A 25,520-nucleotide genomic window follows, 5' to 3' on the forward strand; every position below is an offset into this window, starting at 1 on the left:
TTGAATGGGTTATGTTATTTGTCATATTTTTTGTATTGTACATTCTCTTAAATTGTTCACTGGAGAAAAATAAAAGAAAATTAGTCTTGAGATGAATAAAAATGCATTCGAAACATCTTTTTGCACATTTTTTTCTTTTCTTAAGCTATATAAATTCAAGTAGAGAGGGAAAACTCAAGTATTCACACATTTTGTGGTGAATTACAATATACAAGATGAAATTTGGTGTTTAAAATTCAATTAAGCTGCTTATATTGGGGGTTTAGTGAAGACGGGTCATTTTGACCCGGAGGACACAGGGTGTATACAGAAAATGAGGACAACAGGAGGGTTAAATTAAGTGTATTTACCCTTAATTTGAGTAGGTAAATTAGATAGTTTGCCAATGGAATTAGTATTTTATACTCATAAAATAAGTTAATTAGATAGTATGCACTTAAAATAAGACAATGCAATTGTGTTTTCTTATTTTAGGTGTAAATTGTCTTGTTCCATTGGCAAAATCGCTCTTTTACCTCGTCAATCCAAGAACAAATGCACCTTTTTTAAGAAAAAATTACTTATCTAGATTTCGATTTTTTTCCATTGATCTTGTTTGCTCTACCTTCTAAAACATCTAGGTCCACTTCAAGCAATGTGAGCAAAGATTTAAAGGTGCAGAGTAATGTTGTATGCCTACACAAAAAAAGCCCTTTGATTAAACAAGTTTAAAAACATCAAGTGTCGGACCTGATGCTCTTTAGTTTGTAATTCACTTTTACTGGTTTTTACACAAATATATGAAATATTATATATGTATATATATAACTATACATATTTGTACGTCACTGGATGTTAAATATCCTTATAAACAAAAAGAAGTAAAGAAAGAAAACAGAAAAGAAAAACCATAATCTTACTGTAGAATTACTATGTAAGCCCCTCAAATTTTCATAAAGACATCTTCTTTATCTATCATTGGACATCTCATTAAACCATTCCACCATTGACATAGCTACTTATGTTTTCCAAGTGCGTAATATTATCCTGCATCCAACCATTAGAGCTTTTCAGCACCATGAGGATTGGTGCGCATTCAACCCACTCCCCTGTGGTACCACACCCAGGAGACAGAGTAAAGGTTGGCGTACCAGTGCATTGGACAGCAGCTTATTGATAAAAGACCCTATCTCAGACCATAAGGGCAAGAGTATAACATGTGCAATAGAGTGTCACACTCAGTATTGCACCTCCAACACATCTGATTTTCTAACCCCCAGCCGTGCCATTTTTAATGGGGTTCTATAAATCCTATTGATGACCTGATGCTCTTTAGATTGAGAATAGAATTCCTGCAACAGGAGCAATAAGCTGACATCGATATATGTGGCGCCATCTACTGGCAGAACTACTAGACATCCAAATGGTGATGTGGATACTTAATATATGCACACATATACATATATCTACACTGCCTGGCCAAAAAAAAAGTCGCTACCTGGATTTAACTAAGCAACTAAGCTTATCGAAACTATTTAACTATCCCGTGGTCGTGGAAAAGATGTTAGTCTGTTTGAGAAGGGTCAAATCATTGGCATGCATCAAGCAGAGAAAACATCTAAATAGATTGCAGAAACTAAAATTGGGTTAAGAACTAAAAATTGGAAGGATAGTGGGGACCCATCATCTTCAAGGAAGAAATGTGGCCGGAAAAAAATCCTGAATGATCGTGATCGGCAATCACTTAAACGTGTGGTGAGATCAAATCGAAGAAACACAACAGTAGAACTCAGGGCTATGTTTAATACTGAAAGTAAGAGCATTTCCACAGGCACAATGCGAAGGGAACTCAAGGGATTGGGACTCAACAGCTGTGTAGCCGTAAGAAAACCACTAATCAGTGAGGCTAACCGGAAAAAAGGCTTCAATTTGCTAGGGAGCATAAAGATTGGACTGTGGAGCAATGGAAGAAGGTCATGTGGTCTGATGAGTCCAGGTTTACCCTGTTCCAGAGTGATGGGCCAATCAGGGTAAGAAGAGAGGCAGGTGAAGTGATGCACCCACCATGCCTAGTGCCTACTGTACAAGCCTGTGGGGGCGGTGTTACGATCTGGGGTTGCTGCAGTTGCTCAGGTCTAGGTTCAGCAACAGTATGTGCTCAAAGAATGAGGTCAACTGACTACCTGAATATTCTGAATGACCAGGTTATTCCATCAATGGACTTTTTCTTCCCTGACGGCACAGGCATATTCCAAGATGACAATGCCAGGATTCATCGGGCTCAAATTGTGAAAGACTGGTTCAGGGAGCATGACTCATCATTTTCACACATGGATTGGCCACCACAGAGTCCAGACCTCAACCCCATTGAGAATCTTTGGGATGTGCTAGAGAGGGCTTTGCGCAGCGGTCAGACTCTACCATCATCAATGCAAGATCTTGGTGAAAAATTCATGCAACACTGGATGGAAATAAATCTTTTGACATTTCAGAAGCTTATCGAAACAATGCCACAGCGAATGCGTGCCGTAATCAAAGCTAAGGCGGTCCAACAAAGTATTAGAGTGAATTACCTTTTTTTTTGGCCAGGGAGTGTAAATAAATAATTTAAAATTACTTTATTTTATATATATATATATATATATATATATATATATATATATATATATATATATATATATACATATACAATAGCAATACAATGGCCATTCCCAGTCAAATGCAGGTTTTCTCCCCTACAACTCCCAGCAAAATCCCCTCCAACTTACAACCACTGGCATTCCTCCTTGGCGTGCATTTTATTTTTCTGACTCCACGCTTTCACTTAATTACAGGGTCTTACCAGTAGATGGTGCTTTTCTTTAGATCTTAATGTCCCCAAATCATAACAGAAAGAATAGTTTAGAACAAAGATTGATGTTTAAAAAGGAATGAAGGGGACCAGCCAAGGACCCATCAAGGAAAGTGGGGAAATTTCCCATAGCTACTACTGTGTAGATAGGTTTATAACTTTACGTTCCGACCAAATAAAATAATCAAACAGCAATAGAGGGTAGATTGGATATTTCCTGTGAAGGAATAAACAACCAGATTAAAAGATAAAGCAAAAAGTCTTTATTGAAAGTGTCTTTGTAGTAGTTCATCAGTTTTCAGGTTATTTCCTCAGATAAAACAAAATAAGCACCTGGAGTCAGAATATCAGGTTAAACAGACAGACAGGATGTAAATATGATTGGGTTCTAGGATTATTCAATAAATCAGGCACGAGTTAAAGAGGTGGAGTAAAACTACAAAAAAAAAACCAAAGTACATTCATGTATAATCTCTTTAAGTAGAAATACTACCTATGAAAATAAATGCTCACAGAAAAAAAAAAGACTTAAGTGATTTTACCGATTAGAAAGTGGTCACACAAAACGTTTTAAATTATTATTACCAGGCTGACTTTAACATCAACAGCAGAGCTTCCCCCTTATTTCCCGCTTTATACAAGGAGAACATATATTGCACAAATAAGAAAAAACTGTTTTCGTTGTATTAGGAGAACACAGGAATCAAAGAACACGCTCCCATCGCGGTTACAGAGTGCAATGTTTACAATCTTTAAGGAACCGTCTGCATATCCGGCTGAATGGACACAGGGGGTTCCTCCAAAGCAGTCGGTCTGTGGATTTAAAACCTCAGTTAAAGGGAAAGCAAACCCTCTGGGGGATCCCTGCGGTGGTGTGGGAACCAGTCACCCTGCTGGCTGTTTCACTGGATGAACTGAGGTAGACTGAATTAGGAGACAACTAGAAGAAACGGTTGAACTCAACCGTACTGAACTGAATAAAACGGAACTAGTTTGATGCTGCTTGATAATAAAATAGACCAACTTCAGTCCATATGGAAAATAGAGGCTAATAACTACCTGAAATCTGATTCAATCTAAATCTCCATGCCCCTGTTCTCCCTTGTGCCATTAACATCAAAAGCTCCCATAATTCTCAAAACAAACCTCTGTGGACTCGTGCATTCTCATGCATTCATGCTTACAACAGACACAAGTTTTACAGTTTGACCTGATGTCTTTCTCAGGACCTTGATGCTGCATGATGAGGTTTTTTTTTTCTTATTTGAACCATTAAAAGAAATGTTGAGCCAGTCTGCTGCAGTGAATTAGTTTTAAAGCTAGAGGGCAGCACAGCAATTCTAACAAGGTTTTTAGTGGCTTGAGTTGTTAAAGAGTGAAAGAGCTGAAATGTTCTGACAATAAAAACAATAATAATAATAATAATAAAAACTGAACACAATGGTGCATCTCAAGTTCAGTAATTTTGATTGTTACAGAGAGAAAAAGTGAAACTTAAAAGATTTAGGACACATATGGCTCTTCACAGAAAGCTGTTTATGGAAGGTTAAGTGGAAGGAAAAACTCTGCTAGAAAAAGATGAAGTGGCAAGGATAGTCCCAAGTCTGAAAGTATCCCTCCATGCAGTGAACATAAAGAAAGAAAAGAGTCATTTCCAAAATGGGATTTTCTAAAAGAGAAGACAGATTTTTAGGTTTAATTCAAGCTATAATTATCAAACCAATAGAAATAAATGCTTTACTAATGTTATGAGTCATGAATCTAAACGAATCTCACTTATCAAACAACTTAACTTTTCAATGCCTTAATCTTAATTGATTGAGATGCACCAGTTAGAGAACACGGTGGGTCTAAGTAATGAAAATCTATCGATGAAATGAAAGAATAAGAAACTCACATAGAGAAACACAAACACACACAGTCCCATGGCGTTAAAATCAAGTCTCAGGTTCCGGTGGACCCAGTCAGTTCCTCCCCAGCGACTACAGGGAGCAGTTTCCCTCTGGGTTGATCTAGACGATGATGGCTTGTTCTTCTGAAAGCTCTGCAGATGTTTTCAGTGCAGTTTAATATGCAGGATAAGGCAACCGTTGAGCGCTTTAAGTTGGAGGGTGTTTGTGCCGTCCAGTCCTTTCTCCTTAAACTTTAGTGGGCTTTGCCGTTGCCGTTCATGTGGCAGACGTCGGATTTCGGTACCTCGGTGCTGTAGAGACAGTCCAAGAAACCCCGGGAGATCTCCGTCACCATGGACCTGTCCGGGATGGACTGGGCCATGCCGTAGATGGCTCCCTGAAAGAAACCAGAGTTCAGGCAAACGCAGAGAACTGCCGATCACTTCCATCAGAGGCGTATGTGTGCAAAGCAGACTCACCATTCCTGTGGTTTTCTCTTTGGGGTTCTTCATGATGATGGCAACCTGTTCTTTGACTTCACGAATAAACCGATCAGCCACCCCAGGCTGGGTGTGCAGCACCGTGCAACAAATGTGGATGCTGTGAAAGTTGAGATTATGCTTCCTTAATACAGTGACTTAAGGCAGGTACTGATTCCGTATAAGTTCAAAAAATATCCACTGGACTTGGTTCCCAAGATTTGAAGACGTTTCGCCACCTCTCCAAGAAGCTTTCTCAATTCAAATGTCTGAGAAAGCTTCCTGGAGAGGTGGCGAAACGTCTTCAAATCTTGGAAACCAAGTCCAGTGGATATTTTTTTGAACTTTTACGGAATGACTATGACCTGGATGACTGAGAATCTTCATCGGCAAGTGCTGAGAATGTCAAAGCTCAGACGGAACACAGTTCGTCTTCGGATAAAACCGTAGAGAGAAAACTACTAAGGTCATCTACGATTGGACGACATGGTTTGTAGAATCAGTGAAATATTGTCGTGATGATGAGTGGCTCAGAAAATCTCATCCTAACTTCAATCTTTACCTAAAGGCTGAAATGTTGACCTTTCGTCTCATTTTTTTATCCTTAAGTTCACAAAATAAAGCTAAAGGTCTTAGAAATGAAAGATCTGCCAAGGGATTTCTGATCAGAATTGAATTCTTATTAAAATAATATTAGTCTACATTAGTTACCCCTTGAATCCAGAGCAGAACCTTTTCTGCAGCAGAAGTATTAAGGCCAATTTATGCTTCTGACGCATGGCCTCTAAAACTGTCAAATCTGTCTCTGTGCGCGACCGTGCCCCCCGCGCAGAGGTTCTGCATCTCAAAAAAATTCTGACTACGCGTCGGACGGTCGCAAACCCGCGCAGACCTCAAGCTGAAGTTCTCAGACAAAAAGCAGCTGTGATTGGTCCTTGGTATGCCTTTCCGGCTGTCTCTGTGGTCATCCCTCTCGATTCGGTGCCGGGGCACGCCATTTTAAAAACTGAGGAACAACTACAATGGACAACTACGATGAAAGGTTAATCGAGGAGGTTTCGGAAGTACAATCCGTCAAAGTTCTTGCGAGTTCTCGAATAGGCTCCCCCTTGCGCTTTGGCGGGAAACTGACATCCCTGCAAACTCAAGCGACATTTCATGTGTGCGGATGCAGAAGTCTAATCTGCCCTTTAGTGGTACCTTCTAGAGTTTCTTAATGTGGCTCCTTTCCTGTGCTGCCACTTTCCATCAGGCAAACATTGTGTCTACTACAAAGGCCTTATAGTTCAAGTTATTTGGGTTAATGGGAATCATCTCTGTAGATATAATGACAGAGGCTTGGACTGATCGCTGACTTCAGAAAGTACTCCAGCCTCAGAGCATTTGCATTACGTTGTGTTTAATATCTTAGAGAGAGATTTCAGCTGAGCTACTTATAAGAATAACCGAGTGTGTGTGGGTTTTTTCTCGTCAATAGAAAGTACTCCAGGCTCAGCCTTTATGGGCTTGCTTGCATTTTGCAGGCCGAGCTGTTGTTGCCATTAACTTTGTGTTCCATCTTTGTTGTTTTTTGTCCCATAGAAAGTACTACCGGCTCAGTCTTTTTCTCTTAAGTCGCACCCAATTCTTTAATAAAGTTTCTGCTGCCAATAATTACACCCTTTCTACTCTGTTTTACTTATAAACTACCACCCTGTCACTCTTTCAGTCTACAGCTTTACACTTTTTCAGCAAACCCAACATTTTTACAGTTTAATTTGTGCACTTTCCTTTTTGCCCCATTAATTAAATCTTAAGGGTTCTATTGTTCTTGAAATAAATGTATTTTCCCCTAATCTGAGCAGATACGTGAGAAGAATAAGTGCATCTTAAATAATTGTCTTACTTTAATTATAGAAATAGTTATACCATTGGCCGATCATATTTTACCTGCTCCAATTTTGGGCGATTATACTTCTTAGAAAATAATTCATAGTTATTTGTAGATCCGTTTTTGTAATATTTTTGGACAGTGCCATTAACTAGTTATACTACCTTTATCTTACAATAGAAAGTACTCCTTTGCTCAGTTCCTGCTCAATTAATGAAGTTACAGATGTCATCATCGGGTTCCTTCAAATTGAAGGTACTCCTTGCTCTGACCTTCAGCCTCTCCTTTCTGTCACTCATTCACAGATGATAGAGATACTGAGCAGCATCTGCTGAAGGTTTCCTTCTGTTATAAGGAGTCCTTCCTCCCCACTCTCTCCACATGCTTACTCAGCAGGAGGGAATTAAACAGCTCTAAACTGTTTAGTGTAGTTTAACACACATCTCTGCAGCTTCTCTACTGTTACCCACTCTTTACTCCATCCAGACAGTGTCTTGCCCACGACCAAAACCTAATAAATTAGCAAAGATTCCCAAAGGAGTAAATCATGACAATCTAATTAAAATCAAAATAACTCCAATTGGGGAAAAAGTTAAAACAATTAAATGCGGTCTGTTTAACATAAGATCGCTTTCCTCTAAAAGTCTACTAGTTAATGACTTGATTTGTGATAATCACATTGACTTGTTTTGCCTTACAGAAACCTGACTGCAGCAAGAGGATTATGTGAGCATAAATGAAGCAACTCCTTCAAGCTATTTAAATTTTCACATCCCCAGAAGTTCTGGGCGAGGAGGAGGAGTAGCAACAATCTTCCAGTCTGACTTACTGATTACTCCCAAAACAATTAATACCTACAACTCTTTTGAACATTTAACCCTTAATTTCCCTGATCCAAATTTCAAGGCAAGAAAACCTCTTCTTTTTGTAACTTTGTATCGTCCACCAGGTCCTTACTCTGAATTTTTAGATGAGTTTTCAGAGTTCCTTTCTGATTTGGTATTAAATACTGACAGGGTCATCATAGTGGGAGATTTTAACATCCATGCTGACATTGAAGGCGATAGCTTAAGAGCAGCCTTTAATGCTATCTTAGACACTATTGGCTTTGTTCAAAATGTGAATAGTCCCACGCATTCTCATCTTCATACTTTGGATCTTGTGCTGACATACGGCATAGAATGTGAAGAAATAACAGTATTTCCTCACAACCCTGTCCTCTCTGACCACTTTCCAATAACCTTCAGGATTACTTTAACAGAGTTCTCCTCCCCCAAAAGAAGGTTCAATTTTAGTAGATCTTTATCAGATAGTGCAGTTATAAATTTTAAAGAATCTGCTTCCCTTTCTCTCTCCTCTGTGTCACTGAGCAGTGCTGCAGAGTGCAAAAGCTTAGCTTATTCCCCTTCACAGGTTGATGATTTTGTTGATGGGGTTGCTAGTTCTCTGCGTATTGCCTTAGACAACGCAGCTCCTTTGAAAATGAAAACCGTTAAAAATAGAAAGCTTGCTCCTTGGTTTAATGCAGAGCTGCGTACTTTGAAGCAAAATGCTAGGAAACTGGAGAGAAAATATCGCTCCACAGGCCTGCGAGAGTCCTTCCTAGTCTGGAAAAATGGTTTACTGCTGTATAAGAGGACCCTTTGTAAAGCAAGAGCAGCATACTTCTCCTCATTAATAGAGGAGAATAAGAATAATCCTAGATTTCTTTTTAATACAGTTGCCAAACTCACCCAGAGCCATAGCTCTGTTGAACCGTCCATTCCACCTGCTCTTAGCAGCAATGATTTTATGGGATTCTTTATAAATAAGATTGATCTTATTAAAAATAAGATCATAAGCACTCCTCTATCCACGATTGTACCTGAGGTAGTCATGGAATCTGAACCGGGTTTAGACTGCTTTGATCCAGTTGAACTCTCTGAATTAGCAAAATTATTGTCTTCATCTAAGCCTTCAACTTGTATGTTAGATCCAGTTCCAACCAGGTTATTTTAAGGAGGTATTCCCTTTGATCTCCTCCTCCATTTTAGATGTGATTAATCTATCTCTGTTACAGGGATATGTACCTAAAGCTTTTAAGGTTGCTGTAATTAAACCTCTGCTTAAGAAACCGTCTCTTGACCCAGATGACTTGGTCAATTATAGACCTATATCCAATCTTCCTTTCTTATCCAAAATTCTTGAGAAAGTAGTTGCCAAACAAGTTTGCGATCACTTCCACCATAATGAACTTTTTGAAGAGTTTCAGTCTGGCTTTAGAGCTCATCATAGCACTGAAACAGCTCTGGTGAAAGTCACTAATGATATTCTCATGGCCTCAGATAATGGACTTGTATCTGTGCTCGTCCTGTTGGATCTTAGTGCTGCATTTGATACAGTTGACCATAATATTCTTTTAGAAAGACTTGAATATTTTGTTGGAATTAAAGGAACAGCACTAGACTGGTTTAAATCTTATCTATCTGATCGAATTCAGTTTGTTCATGTTAATGATAGATCTTCAACACGCTCAAAGGTTACCTGTGGAGTACCACAGGGATCAGTGCTAGGACCAATTCTCTTTACTTTATACATGCTCCCAATTGGTAGAATTATTAGACAGCATGGGATTAATTTCCACTGTTACGCTGATGATACCCAGCTATATCTGTCTATAAATCCAGATGAAGCTAACCCATTACATAGATTACAGGCATGTCTTGAAGACATAAAAACCTGGATGACTCTTAACTTTCTGCTCCTGAATGCAGACAAAACAGAAGTTATAGTCTTTGGACCAGAGTCTCTGAAAAAGAAACTGATTAGCCAGTCACTTCATTTGGATGGGATTAAACTGATTTCAGATAATAAAGTAAAAAATCTTGGTGTTATTTTTGATCAGGACCTGTCATTTAAATCCCACATCAAAGAGGTTTCTAGAATTTCCTTCTTTCATCTGAGGAACATTACAAAAATTAGAAATATCCTGTCCAGGGGTGATGCTGAGAAACTAGTCCATGCATTTGTTACTTCAAGGCTGGACTATTGTAATTCTTTACTATCAGGAAGTCCACAAACTGTAGTTAAAAGCCTTCAGCTGATCCAAAATGCTGCAGCCAGAGTTCTAATGAAAATTAAAAAGAGAGATCATATCTCGCCTATCCTGGCTTCTCTTCATTGGCTTCCTGTTAAATCAAGAATAGAATTTAAAATCCTCCTTCTCACATATAAAGCCTTAAATGGCCAAGCTCCATCTTATATCAGAGATCTGATTATTCCTTATGTTCCTAACAGAGCACTTCGCTCTCAATCTGCAGGTTTACTAGTGGTTCCTAGAATTTCTAAAAGTAGAATGGGAGGCAGATCTTTTAGTTATCAGGCTCCTCTCCTGTGGAACCAACTACCAGTTTTAGTCCGTGAGGCAGACACCCTGTCTACTTTTAAGGCTAGGCTTAAAACTTTCCTTTTTGATAAAGCTTATAGTTAGGGTGGCTCAGGTTATCCTGAGCTATCTCTATAGTTATGCTGCTATAGGCTTAGACTTTTGGAGGACATAGGGACCCCCATTTCATCATTCTGCTTCATTCTCTCTCTGTTCTCCTATTCTGCAGAATCTGTTAGTTCAATCTCTAACCTTCTGCTCTCTCTGCTTTTCCTCAGAGTAGCTTTGCCTCGTCTGTTCCTGTTTGGCTGTGACGTCATCCTGGAAAGAAACATCAGCTGTGCTGCTTCTATCAACACCCTTGTTTATAGATGTTGGAGATCGGCCTGTTTTCCAGTGTGGTCCTGTTTCTCTGACCGTGACTGAGTGGATGTGCTATCTTCGTCCTCTGGCATGGGAGCTGCCTTGGAGCTCGTCTGCCTGGCTGTGTGTTTCCTGGACGGGGCCGCCTTTTACAGCTGCTTTTTGTATCTCTGCTTCTGTCTCCTTGAACCCCAGTCGGCCTCGGCAGATGGCCGCTCACACTGAGCCTGGTTCTGCTGGAGGTTTCTTCCTGTTAAAAGGGAGTTTTTCCTCTCCACTGTCGCTACAAGCATGCTTAGTGTGGGGGATTGTATTTGAGTCAATGAGTCAATGCAATCAACTGGTTTTCCTTAGATAGAAAACTTTGTATCAATTTGACTGTATGATCTGGTTGAACTGTAAAGTGCCTTGAGATGACATGTGTTGTGAATTTGGCGCTATATAAATAAACTGAATTGAATTGAATTGAATTAAACTAAGAGAGAGAGTTAGACTGAACTAGCCTGTTTCGGGTTGACCAGAAAATCTTGGGACGGCAATGAACTCTGTCCAACAGATGTAAACTGCAGCCGTTTGCCCTGTCTCGGGTCCATCACCTACCTGGACGGGTACTGCAGTGTGTTCAGGTTCCAGCCCTTTGACGTCAGCGCATTTGAAAGGCGGAAAATGTCAAACACGTCGGAGCCGATGGCCACCACGGACACCTCCGGGTTCCCGAACACAAACACTCCTTTAATTTTCTTGATCCTGTCCAAAACAAAGCCAGGCGTTAGAAGGTCCGCTGTATGTCGACGTCGGCACCGCCGACAGGATGCGAGCGTCTTACTCATTTCTGATCTTGCGAGCCGTGCTGATGATCTTCCTCGTGGCGTCCACGTATCCGCTCTCCCCCATGTACATCATGGTCGCCCAGCAGGCGGCGATGATTCCTCCTGGCCTGGAGCCCGCTACAGAGGGGGAGGCGTAGATCCCCCCCTGCCAGTCTGGAGCCACAAAGTACTGGTACTGACGGTACTTTTTATCGCTGTAGAGAATCACTGAGGAGCCTTTGGGGGCGTAGCCATACTGGGGATGAGAGCGTCGCAGACACATTAACAAAAGGCTAAAATGACTGAAGGTTTAAAATCATTAGAACAGAAAATAAGCCATGTTTTATCTTTGCTTTAAAGTTTTATTTTGAAGGAAGAAATGAAGTAAATTGTGGATAATGCAGTTCTGAACCCGGGGACGGCAAAAGAAAAGGAGAATTTAAGGCAGTGCAAGAGCTACTTAGGCTACGTTCACACTGCAGGCCTTGATGCTCAATTCCGATTTTTTTTGTGAAATCCGATTTGTATGTGATCTCCTGTGTAAACTGCAGTCATACAACGCAAGCCGAAGCGCATCTAGCGATCTTTCCCAACCTTAAAAACTCAATCTTTCCAAGATGGTTAAACATAAATACCGCTTTCGTCATCATCGTGCACCATGGTTGTTGTTTTTCTTGCCGCTTCTGTGTAGCAAGACCCAGAATAGTGACCTTTGTCGGGTATTAATGACGTTCAGGTTGGATGAATGCGACCTTGTCGTTTAGACACAGGTCGCCTTTGAAAAGATCAGATTCGTATCGGATTCAGGACCACACAGCCAAGTGGCCTGGGTCGCATTGAAAAAAATCGGATCTGTGTTGTTCAGACTGTCATGAAAAGGTCAGATCCAGGTCGCATATGGGCAAAAAAAATCAGATTTGGGTCACTTCAGGCTGCAGTGTGAACATAGCCTCAGTTTGGTCTGCTTGTTTGGTCCAAACAAAAAGCAGACTTCCTTTTTTTGCTTTGTCGAGTTTCTCTTTAAATTGTACTTCATGATATGTGATGTTAATTTTTTGTGAAAACAAGACTGTTAACATTTTTTGAATTAGCTACTTAACTGAAGTCAAAACCGATGCGTGACATTTGTACCGTTACCGTTATGTTAAAGGTATAGAGGACAATCTTTTATTTCCAGGTGGATCATCCAAATAAGTGGTCCTCCTAATTGTCAATCATTCTGATTATATGTTTACATAAGGCCACCCTAAGTGCTCGTCCCATTAGCCATCTTTTTCTGCATATGAGCACTTTCAGGCGTATATCTGTGGTGGGCTACAGTTTCAGACACTCATTGAAGCTCACCTTTTTTCGCAGCTGTTCATTGAAAATGGCCGAGTGTTGTGGTCATTTATGCTAAATTTTTGTAATTTGTTATTTCTACCAATTTACTTTTCTTCTTTTGGTACGTAAAATATATTTAAGATCATTTAGAACCAAAATGTGTAATTAATTTTTTATATCTGGAATTGTTTCAATGAAGTTGTTAATTGTTAGCCCCTCCTATTAATTTGAGTAATTAAGAACACCGGGTGCCAGTGGATTGTTTTGTTAAATTATCTGGTGTCGACAGGAGGTTTTGTAAAATACTTTTTTTGACCACTTTTTTAGAGCTTCAAATATTAAATTAACATAATTTATCATTTCTAATAAGCTGCAAAACATTTTTAATAAATATTTTTTCTTTGCTTTTACAATAAATAAGTCAAGCTGGAAGAGAATGCAAAGCCAAAAACCACCTGTTACCACCAATGGCCTTTGTTGGAAATTTTGGTAATTTTTGGAAAAGAAGGCTGCAACACCGTAACCTGACTCCGCCAGATTTGCTCCGCATATCCATCTGGAAACCTTCCGTTGAAGTAATTTTGGGAAGGGGCGAAAATACTGGTTAGCTGATTGGCCTATGTTGGTGATAGACGGGCCAAATAAACCAATCAGATCAACGAAGCATATGACGTACTAACAGAGCGACGGCGAAAACACAACCACAAGATCAAACTCTTGCCGAAACCAGTCGGGAGAAGAGCAAAAACATCTTTTCCTCTGAGAAAAGCCTCCAGAGCAGTGTTTTGCTCTTCTTTCAGTGAAGAAATACTCTGTAATTCCGATAAAACTTGCTCGATAGCCACGCTAACGCTAGTTTCATCGGCTGAAGCCGCCATGTTCTTTAGACTGAACTGTCGCGCTTCTCGTTGCGTCACACCTCAACCCGCCTCAAAGCCAACGCTGATTGGACGTTCGTTTGGTGAACGGCTCCAAATTTTCTTTAACGGAGAGTCTCCAGACTGATCTGCGAGTGAAACCTTGAAAGCTCACGAGATCAGGCTGGTCTCATGAGGCTAGCGACACCGATGGTTTAAAGAGAAAAAGTGTCTACAAAGTGTATGAGAAGAAAAGAAAGGCCTCAGAAGAGGCAGATATATCTCAGAATGCTTTGCTTGGAGAGTTCTCCTAGAAAAGCATTATGGGATTTGCTGTCACAGCGGCCCACTGTCGCCACAGGCTGCCGCTACCTAACAGTTCATTATATAGTCCGCGCTCTATATAGTGATAGAGGGATTTTTTTTCCCCATACAAGTATACATACCAATTTTTACTTTCTTTTTATTTTTTTCCCCAAACACAACATCCAACAGAATCTGCACATATATTCTGTACATGTATTTAACTGTAAGCAAACTATTTACAGTCTGTAACTCTATAAGGGCACCCAAACCCACACTATTAACCAACAAAGCCTGATCTCCATGGTTAAAATAAAAGTTCGCCAATTTTCCCAATAATTTTTTAATTTTTCAGATTCAAATCTGATGGAAAAAGTCAGCCTTTCCATAATATAAATATTATGTATTATTCCAACCCAATCTTCCATTTTAGGAGCTTCTGCCTACAGCCATTTCCTAGTAATGGCTTTTTTTTCTTGCTAAATTTTTTTTTAAATGAAGAGGGCGGTCTTTAAAAAAACAAAAAATAGAGAAAGTCCTCCACAATACCTTTAAGAGAAAAAAAGTGTAGTTTTGCTATTAGATATAAGCCATAAATCTAATGATAAAAACTAATAAATAAAGAAAAAGGCACATTTTGATTCAAAAGAGAAAATAAAAGATTATTCCCACCGCTGGATTCGATAAAAAAAGGCTTGTGGGTTCAAACAATGGTCGCTGGTTGCTACCGCTCCTTACCTTGTGGGTGTCTGCAGAGATGCTGGTTACGCCTTTCACTCTGAAGTCAAATGGGGCGAGTGAGTAACCAGCCTTTTCCATGAAAACAATGAGAAATCCACCCAGGCAGGCATCCACATGCAGCGGGATGTTGTAGCGGACAGCCAGCTGCAACACAGCGAGGGAAAGTTTCAAACAATGGACTTCCCTGTTTCTGTTTTGGGCCTATTGAGTTGGGAAAACATGACGACTCTGACCTTGGCTACTTCTTCAACGGGATCCATGATTCCGTGGGGAAACTGGGGCGCCGAGCAGACCAACATGGCTGTGTTTCTGCTGATGGCTCTCTTCATTGCCTTACATGACCATCAAAAAAGGAGAATAATGAGCGTCTGACAGCAGAAAACATACACTTTCAGAGCACGTCGCCTTCTCACCTTCACGTCCACTTTCATGGTTTTCTGGTCGAGAGGAATGTGGACAAGCTTCATCCCAAAGTAATGGGCCGCTTTGTCGAAAGCTGCATGGACGCTCACCGGCGCCAGACTGCAGATAAAAACAGAAAAGATTTGATCACTTTTACTGGAAAAGCAAGTCGTCAGCAAACCGTGTCTCACAAAGCTTGTCTTACATTTCAGGGTACTTCACACCGCGCTCGTGTGCCATGTCTCTGTATGCTTTGCAGGCCATCAGAATGCTCTCAGTTCCACCTGAAGTGACCTGGGAAAACAAAGGAGGTGGGGGGGAGAGGTGTTTGAATGAAGCAGATCTTCCATCAACGGTTTATTGTAGAGTCTGGTTTCTCACCGTTCCACAGGAGTTCGGTCCTCCACGGAACAGGGTGCAAGACATCCGGACAACCTCAGCCTCCATCTTCCTGACGCCAGGAAAGATGTCCGGGTGAAGGGGGTTGCTCCATGCAAAGTCTCCGTACACCTTCAGACAACAAACAAGAGGAGGGAAAAAAAAACTAAAATACCTTCACTTAGAACAAACAAGCTCAAACTTGTCAACTTTTTGGCAAAAAGAAAGTATATCTTCTTTATATTCTAAGGTTTCACACATCAGAAAATGAAAGCAAATGTCTAAATCTGCGTTCAGGTATGAAAAACACGTTTTAAGTTATGATTATTTAAACAAAGACGGCCTCTACACAGAAAGGCTATATGTGTGTAAAAAAAACTAAGTACACCCCTGATGCTTCCTCAGGATTAAAGAGCTAACGGCTCATCGTTAGCTCAATTAGCTGGTCCATTGGGCTAACAGTGCCAGGATCCACCGGGATTTGATCAGGCTTTATTTTACTATTCATTGGTCGATTTTGTGGGAATTTTACTATGATTTATTTTTGCATCTCTAAAGATCTTAAAAGTGGAACTCATTGAAGAACTAAAGACATAATTTTTTTCATATTACTAGAGAAAAAAGGACTACTCCGTATTATTTAGCATCTTTCTTGTTTATTATTTGCAATGTGTTAAGGCCGAATTACACACATAACCACTGCTCCCCGAGCGCTGCACAAGGGCAGCCCACTGCCCCCCAAAGGGGCTGGATTATTTCATTGCCCTGTACTTGTGACAGTGTAGTGACAATAATCCATCCATTTTCCATCACGCTTTATCCTATCAGTGTGGGGAGGGGGGCTGGTGCCTAGAGGCAGGGTCCACCCTGGAAAGGTCACCAGACCTTCACAGGGCAACACAGAACCAAACAGGACGAACAACGATTCATACACACACCTAAGGAGAATTTAGAGAAGCCAATTCACCTAACAGTCATGTTTTGGACTGTGGGAGGAAGCCAGAGTACCCGGAGAGAACCCACGCATGCACAGGGAGAACATCAAACCCGGAACCTTCTTGATGCAAGCCAGCAGCAGTGCTACCCACTGACCAGCCCCGTAATGAAAATAAAAGCTAGAAGAAAAGAAAGTTATTTTTTCCACACCAGGTTTGTGAGAAACAAGAGGAGCATACCTTCACTAGGAGTTTGGTCAGCGTCTCATCACCCCAGTACACTGCACCAGAGACGCAGCCTTTCTCCCACTGCACCTCATCTGAAAAATCAAACGCAGCGTCTTCAGAATCGTTTACTTAAACCATAAATTATTCTGATCGACTGAACCAAGATGCTCACTCACTGAGGGTTTCATACTCTTTGATTTTCTCCATTACTTGGCTCTGACTTAGACCTTTAGGGGGCAGCTTTGTAGTGTAGCTCATCCCTTCCTTCAGAGTGCACAGACTTTGAGACATGTCATCCAGAGCCTTGTTCAGCTGCCTCTGAATCTGTTACACATGGAAGAAGAGAGGAGAAAATGGGATTTTTTTACGTAAAGGTGCTAAAATCAGCAGATTTGAGAGAATAATGAAGTAACAGTGTGACTGGTTGAACTAAAGTAACCACCTTATCATGAGGGCAAAGTGTGCCAAAGCCCCCCCCCCCCTTATGAAGTCATCCTAGAGTGACTCACAGGCGTCCCAGACATCATTTAGAACACAAAGAAGGAACAGATTTACCGCATTAAAACTTACACTGTCGCCAACAAAGGGTATTTTCCTGATGAGTCGAAAGCACTGCTTCTTAATTCGGGATGTGAGACCTAAACCAGAAACACAAGGCAGCAGCTGTGGTCAGGCATGAGAGGAGGAAGGAAAAAACAGAAAAAAAGACATCTGACTGTGACTAAGCCATTAATCTCAGGCAACACGTTCAGGCTGTTAACTCATCATTTTTTTCTTCCTAGCTTTTTATTGTTCCAGATGTTTTTGACTTTTACTCTGCATGACTTAGACTTGACTTGAACTTAGACTTAAACTACTTTTATTGTCATTTTGCATACACATAGTGCATACAAAACAAAGTGTGTTTGTTCTGAGCTGTAGGTGGCTGATATAAATGAAACGTTTTCACCTCAAAACCTTTTTATTGAGCCTGAAGGTTCTGCTCTTGCTGTAACCCAAGTTTAATTTCTGTATTTTATTTTCATTCAAAGATTTGTTTTTATTCAATTAAAACACTTTCTGTTTATGTGTCTGTTTTATTAATCTAAGCCAGCCCTGCCCCTTCCTACACACTGCTAGTCAGCTGGATGACTAGTTTAAAAGTAACAAGTTCTAACGTTACGCAGCCGTCTGCAAGCTAGCTACTCGACCCAGCTAATAGCTAACCTGACTCCGCCAGATAGATTTGCTCCGCATATCCATCTAGAAACCTTCCGTTGAAGTAATTTTGGGAAAGGGGCGAAAATACTGGTTAGCTGATTGGCCTATGTTGGTGATAGACGGGCCAAATAAACCAATCAGATCAACGAAGCATATGACGTACTAACAGAGCGACGACGAAAACACAACCACAAGCCAGGCTACTCTTGCCGAAACCAGTCGGGAGAAGAGCAAAAACATCTTTTCCTCTGAGAAAAGCCTCCAGAGCAGTGTTTTGCTCTTCTTTCAGTAAAGAAATACTCTGTAATTCCGATAAAACTTGCTCGATAGCCACGCTAACGCTAGTTTCATCGGCTGAAGCCGCCATGTTCTTTAGACTGAACTGTCGCGCTTCTCGTTGCGTCACACCTCAACCCGCCTCAAAGCCAACACTGATTGGACGTTCGTTTGGTGAACGGCTCCAAATTTTCTTTAACGGAGAGTCTACAGACTGATCTGCGAGTGAAACCTTGAAAGCTCGCGAGATCAGGATGGTCTCACGAGGCTAGCTAATAGCTGCTTCACTACGACCACCAAGAACTTCTACTGTAGATTTTTGCATATATCTAAATGACATAAATAACATAAAACTTATATTATCCTATTAATAAGAAGAATTGTTTTGTTAGATCCTTTTAGCAGCAGGGTAAATAATAATTTTTTCTTTTAAATAAAAACTAATAGATTAGATAATTTAATCCTGTTTTTATTCTTATCTTTGGGTTGACACCATAAAGTGTGCCGAACCTACTGATACATCGGTCGGCCAATATATTAGCTATTTTTTTTTCTACTACTGGCATCAGCCGATACGTCGATCTCTGCTACCTGTTGTTGATGATCCGTTTAATTTGTTAATACATTTTAATTTTTTTGGTTTCAATTCAAATTTGTTTGACATTTTTTATCATCGTCTCATTTTTATTTGGTAAATGAAGGAAGAAAAAGCAACAAAAGGCTAAAAGAATCGGCTGAAAATAAATTGGCAGCCAATCAGGAATCAGATAAATTTATGCCAAATGAATCGGCAAGGGCTTTAAAAACCCTGCAAACAAACACGAACTTATACTTATTCCATGATGATAAATGAAAACAGAATCAGCCTTAAAAAAGGAGAAGTGCCACAAGAAGGGCCGAAATAATTAATTGGATTAATCGATTATTGATATAAATTAAAAGCTAATTTAATAAGCAGTTAATCGTTAAATGGAGTATAGAGACTCTAAAACATGCCTTTAGCTGACAGAGCGAACCCGATTATAGCAGTAATTATATCAAAAATGTAAAAAATTATAACTTTTTTTTTTGTTTGTTTAAAAATGTATTTTCACTTGGTTTAATTTCCTAAAAAAATACTCTGTAAGGAATCTTCGCGTATCCAATAATTGATTAATCAAAACAGTAATTGACAATTTGCTAAATAATCGTTAGTTGCAGCCCTAAATGTTATTGTTTTAATCCAAACCCCCGCAGGGGAACTCTGCATGTATGCATCAGGTGTAAAGATTACTTTCTTGTTGGAAGAGGAATCCTTTGAGCCAGAGAAGTCCCAGCGTGGTGAGGACAGATGCTCCGATGATTTGCCACGGCTCCAGGTGGGAGCAGTGCGAGTTAATCTGCCTCCGGCCTTCCTCCAGGTACAGCAGCAGCATCTCCTTATACACCTCCAAGGCACTCTGCACACACAAATAAAACACACATCTAGTGTGAAACGGAGGCAGCGGTGGTTCAGCACAAAGTTACGACACATTAACCCAAACTTTCAGCACAATTACTCACATTGGAGGACATTGTTAGACCTACTAGAACCTGTTCTGTCTCACACTGATGCGATCAGTCAGCTGCAGGAAGAAATAACCAGCAGGGAAAGTGAGGGGGAAGCTTTCACCTCACTGGACAACTCCTCTGCCATCAGGCTCCTCCCACTAACCAAACCCTCAACACATCCAGCAGCCGGCTGTGACACGGTGAAGATCTCATTCCCGTCATCAGACACACAGGAAGTTCACTCAGCTTTAAATTATACTGCATTTCCTCTACTAGACCTGATCAAAAAGAAGTGTTTTACTATTTGTCATCAGCCTGAGCACCAAAGAGGATCTGGATACACTAATAATCAGAGTAACATGACAGTAAGATAACAAACAATTCATTGCATAAGCACGGTGAAAGTTATCTCTGTATTATCTCTCCGCAGAGGTGTGTTTACAACCCAACAGCTCCAGATTTGATAGGAAGGACCCTCCACATCAGCTGCAATCAGATGGACAGAGCTTAAGGTTCACAAATACGCTATCATTAGAGCTCGTTATCTGCGTGACCTCAACCATACATCACATACTGCACCTTGTGAAAGTATGCATAACCTTTGCATTTATTCAGGTTAAAAGCAGAAACAGCAAAGCTTTGCATTGGAGCTTATGTGACATGGCAATGAATAAAATATGCATAAGTGAACTGGAGGTAAAGCAGGGCTGTTTTTTAGATATGGAGATAGAAGATGAGTCAATATCGTTAATATAGAGATGGTCTAAGATGATTAGACTTTATGAATGCTAGTGGGTTAATTTTCAGCCATAATCTTGTGTTTATCTCCAGCTGTTTGTTAGAAAATGTGCCTGTGTGACATTTGGCATAAAGCTATAAGTCTGAGATGCTTTTTTATCATTTCTTTGAGGAAGGAAACACATTATGGAGATAAATATTGTATATTGCCCTACAGTTTGGGGGCACAAAGCCCGGATTGGAAGGAAATCTACACATCTCACATGAATATTTGATCCCATGAGGCTCATTTTTTAAATATCTTCAAGCAGGTATTGAACATACATTTTAATGATATTCTAAATTATTGGATATGGTTGTAAAAGAAGAGATGCTCTGGATTAGATCATAATAGTACTTTGCAGATGATGTAACATTAAATTCTGGAAGTTGGTTATAGATGATGGGAAGATTGATAAGGCTACATACATAGGAATCCTGGAGGAAACCAGTTAAAAGTAACAATTACTCCAAAGTGCCATAAAATTGTTTTAATTAAAGCATCATAATGTTCTAGAACGGCCTAGTCAAAGTGCAAAGCAACCAAACACATTTTATCACATAAAAACACAAAGATTAGTTGTTTTTATGAGATAGGTCCAAGCATTAGAGAATCTTTTAAAGGTGCAGGGGTCAAGTTCTAGTTCTGAAAAAGGCATAAAGCCTCAGGTGTTAATTGGTTTGTACAGATAAGGCTGAACATCAAGCTGAACCTCCCCTTAACCTTTTTGCAGGCCTCCCCAACCTCGGTCCTCAAGGCCCGCTGTCCTGCAGGTTTTAGAGGTTTCCCTGCTTTAGAACAGCTGATTATAATGATTGCAGTAGACCAAAAGCCTGTTAATCAGCTTTCAATTAAAATCAGATATGCTGGAGCAAGGAAACCTCTAAAAGCTGCAGGACAGGGGGCCTCGAGGACTGAGGTAGGGGATGCCTGCTTTATAGGACAAGTTAGCGTTTTTGATCACATACATACCCCTTACAAATGGATCCCCCTCCCCCTGTCCCTCAGTGAGGTCTAGAAGTACAAGATCTATATCATCCAGCCATTCAGCAAAGATGCTACATGGCTGTGCATCTTATTTTGGCATTTGTAAATGTAAATTAAGTAGGAAAAAAACTTAACAAGTCAAAAAAAAAGGTAAAAAGCTAATTGAAAAGTTAAAAAGTAAAGTGAAAAAGTTATTAGCCTAGTAATCAATGATATTTAGGTTTATAAACTAAAAATGTGAGTGCCAATATCAGCATTAATGCCTCTAAGGAGATGTTGGACCAAAAAAACAAAAAGTATCTAAAAAGTGTTTTTCATGAATTTCTTATAGAAGCAATTTTGTTATTTTCCTTAATATATTCTGGCAATTTGCTTTTTCTTGTTATTACATTGACATTAATTTTTGCCTTCAAATATCCATATTTTTTAATTTTCCAAAGGTAATAAGGTATTTTCCTGGATTCCAATAACAGTATTGGCCTGAAATTTAGATTTTCCAAGTATTTCACTGAGTGCGCTCTATAACGGACGTTGTCAACAGGGGGTCCGTGATCCCTAGGGGGCCACAGAGGTACTGCATGGGGATCGCAAAAGTTTTAGTTGATTAAACTTTTTTTCTCTTATTCCCCCTGCTATTTTTTTCCACTAATTGAAATGTCTTTAAATCCACATTAACATGAATTCAATACACTGCAGTAAACATAAATGGAGGCAGAAGATGTCTTTCAGTCATCAATGCAAACATTCAGCGACACACAGGAGCTCTTTCAAGCTGGACACCGTTTCATTCACAACACCTGTCCCATCAACCAGGAAACAGAATCAGAAATACTTTCCAGGTACTCAAAGATTCACTTCCATACAGAAATCCCATATTCTTATCTTCAGGTAAAACTACGGAAGAGGATTAGGGCCACTGGAAAAAAAGTAAACTGATTTTTAAATTTTATTTCAGTTTAACATGGGAAAAAAGTCAGAATTCTGAGATTAAAGTCAGAATTCTGACTTTAATCTCAGAATTCTGACTTTAATCTCAGAATTCTGACTTTTTTTCTCAGAATTCTGACTTTTTTTTATTGTCAGAATTCAGTCAGAATTCTGAGAAAAAAGTCAGAATTCTGAGAAAAAAGTCAGAATTCTGAGAAAAAAGTCAGAATTCTGACTTTAATCTCAGAATTCTGAGAAAAAAGTCAGAATTCTGAGATTAAAGTCAGAATTCTGAGAAAAAAGTCAGAATTCTGACTTTTTTCTCAGAATTCTGACTTTTTTCTCAGAATTCTGAGAAAAAAGTCAGAATTCTGACTTTTTTCCCATACTATACTGAAATAAAATAAAAAAAATCAGTTAACTTTTTTTTTTTTTTTCCAGTGGCCCTAATCCTCTTCCGTATAAAACAGAGTACATGTCAGATTAAATAATACTACTTCAGCGATAGCATCTAGGTGTTACTTTATTGTGTCTCATGTCATGTCTGTAGGTTAGGGTTGGACATTTTATCATCATCTCCCTTTTATCTCCTCTTTCTTTCAGCTTTTCTCATTTTTTCTGTTTTTCCTCTTCTGTTCTACTTACATTGCAGTGTTCATATAATCTGTAAAACTCCCTGCATAATTATAATAAAGCAATTTATATGCATGAAACAAGCAGAAAACTATGGCGGTAGCCGTACTGCTCCACTAGTGAAAGTAGTGAAAGTAAAATATGTTGGGCTCTTTTTGGTATCAAGACAATTAGTCTTATTGCCTCGTCGCCAGACAGGACACTGTCAATAAAAAAATAAAAGAATCAGAAATACTTTAATAAACCCAGGGAGAAATTACTTTCGTTACATTACTTCATATGTAATAGAGTGACTATAGGACCAGTTTGATTTAACACTATTTCATACATATATTTAATTAGAAGGTCCCCGCTCCATCTTGCCATCAGTTTGGGGCCCTTGGCCTGGAAAAGGTTGAAGACCCCTGCTATAAAGGGTTAAAGGCAAATAAAGTGAAGGGGGTGCCGGTGAGCCAGAGGGGTGGGAGACCAGAACACAGCTGTCATACCTGCCTGTTCACCAGTATCTCCTCATTCAGGTTTGGCAAGAACCAGTGGAACAGCAAGAAAGTCACATAACAGAGCATACCTGTATCCCTGTTCCTGACAGCTACAATGGTTAGAAGCAAAGGCCACTGTAATAAAGCTGAGCTGTAATGTTTTTACCCTTTACTTCACATTTATGTTCACTAATAATTCTCCAGCTCACTCCTTGCCCCAGGAAAACTTAAACCTAGTTTACACAAAGGATTATGCACCCAGTATTGTTGAGCAGTAAACGCCCATTCCTTTGCCCCCTCCTCCCTCTGCAACATCTGACTATTCTGAAATCAGACCTTTTGTTGTCTCCCAGGAGGCTGTGCTCTCATGGAAATATGAGGTGGTTGCTTTAGGAAGGAGACACATCAAGGCAGTGACACACTGATTTCACAATAAGTCAACACAAATAAGCTCAATTTAACTAAATGTTGTGTAATAACATTTTATTTTTTACTAAAAAAGCTGAAATGTTTAAAGTGGAGCCAATTTCTTCTGTTTTGATTGATCTAAGGGGAGTTGAGACAGAAAGATCTGCAGTGACAGCAGTCAGAGGGGTTATCAGTTACAGTTCAATGTGCTCATTTAGGAGACATCATGCTCCAATCTGAAAGGATAACAACAATAACACATTGTTTTGACTTCCGGCAGGTTCATAGTGGAAGGGATCTCCAGTTTTAACCTGCCTTGGCTGACATCAACAACAGCAATGCTCTTTAACCCCTCATACAAGAGTCTACATCAAAGGAAAAACACACAGGCGACTCAAAAACAAGTTAAAAAAAAAATAAAATGTATTATATGTTGTCATTTGTCGGAGGATAAACAATAGCGGCGGTTAAATTCAACATTTGTCCTTTTAATAAAGTGCATATTTGTCCTTTGTACATCCATAAGGAAAACAGTTTACTTATTAGCTAACTTTACTACATAAACAATAAGTCCGTCACCAAAAGAAAACAAAGTCGAGAGAAACATACCCAGTAATCCATGGTTCCGGGTTGAACTGTGGTTTTTATTCTTCTCTTTGTTGTCAGATAAATGAGCTGAGAAAGCCTGACTTTCAGCTTACATCTATGAGCTACTGCGAAGCGCAGTAAGCTAACCCTGATTCAGGAAGCAGCTTCCGCTCTGCGCACGCGCAGATCTCACAACGCTGCTTATTGCTCCAACTATAGAAAATCCGGTTGTCTGTTAGATCCACATGACTTGTAGATCTGAGCTGTAAACAACAGATTATTTAATCCATTAACATTACTTCAAATTATATTTTTTATTTTTTCCCCACAGTTGCTAAAAAATAAAAAGCAACAAAGTGAAATTATTTCAATATTTTAAGCTTTTGAAATTATACCTGAAATGGTATATTCCATGGTAATTTGACTTTCCTTTTATAAACATGGCAAAAAATAAGTGACTATTTGTCGAAAAAGCATTTTTGAATTTCAGAGAACAGTTGGAGTTTTTTTTTTTTTTATTATTATTATTCATTATTTTTATATTATGGGAATCTGTGTGTAAGTGGGTAAAAGATAAATTATTGTGAAAATGGCTTCAGGTTCCTCTTTTTTTTTGATAAAGTGTGACAAGTACAAACCATTTCATCAGCTTTCATTGGAAAATCCCCTCTCTTCTTTTATTGCGGAACATTCTCTTTCTTCCCCAACCACTCTGGATATTTGTGCTGAGATATCTGTGAATGCAGGCCTTGTTTTGCCATGTCAAAAATCCAAAGTAGGTTCTTATAATATTTAGATCTGGGCCACAGCTACAAAGACCCCCTCCGAGATTAGTTGCTCTTATGAAATGACAACATTCAGCCTCAAAACATGAACAGACAGAACTTTTTTCGCTTCTGTTTTAAAGTTATTTCACTTTTTTTTTTTTGTTAATCGAAAT

At 39.5% G+C, this 25,520-nt stretch overlaps 1 protein-coding gene across 2 annotated transcripts; it reads right to left on the reverse strand.

Moving 5' to 3' along the window:
• Positions 1–4,283: 4,283 nt before the first annotated feature.
• sgpl1 (sphingosine-1-phosphate lyase 1) lies at positions 4,284–24,613 on the reverse strand. Of its 2 annotated transcripts, none has more exons than XM_038284119.1 (14): positions 24,602–24,613; positions 19,524–19,689; positions 17,345–17,412; positions 16,951–17,098; positions 16,787–16,866; positions 15,615–15,743; positions 15,439–15,527; positions 15,245–15,353; positions 15,065–15,163; positions 14,829–14,975; positions 11,625–11,863; positions 11,399–11,545; positions 5,202–5,322; positions 4,284–5,119 (listed from the first exon to the last, which is right to left on the reverse strand). In XM_038284119.1, exons 1-14 carry the CDS (start codon positions 24,611–24,613, stop codon positions 4,976–4,978), a joined length of 1,698 nt encoding a protein of 565 aa, XP_038140047.1. In that variant the 3' UTR covers positions 4,284–4,975. The 2 variants fall into 2 exon arrangements, with proteins under 2 accessions (XP_038140047.1, XP_038140048.1); XM_038284120.1 differs by lacking the exon at positions 24,602–24,613 and adding an exon at positions 19,793–19,950.
• Positions 24,614–25,520: the final 907 nt, after the last annotated feature.

This window comes from Cyprinodon tularosa, unplaced genomic scaffold (genome assembly GCF_016077235.1).
Source record: "Cyprinodon tularosa strain WSP-4 unplaced genomic scaffold, ASM1607723v1 ctg199, whole genome shotgun sequence".
In the NCBI taxonomy this organism is placed as follows: domain Eukaryota; kingdom Metazoa; phylum Chordata; class Actinopteri; order Cyprinodontiformes; family Cyprinodontidae; genus Cyprinodon; species Cyprinodon tularosa.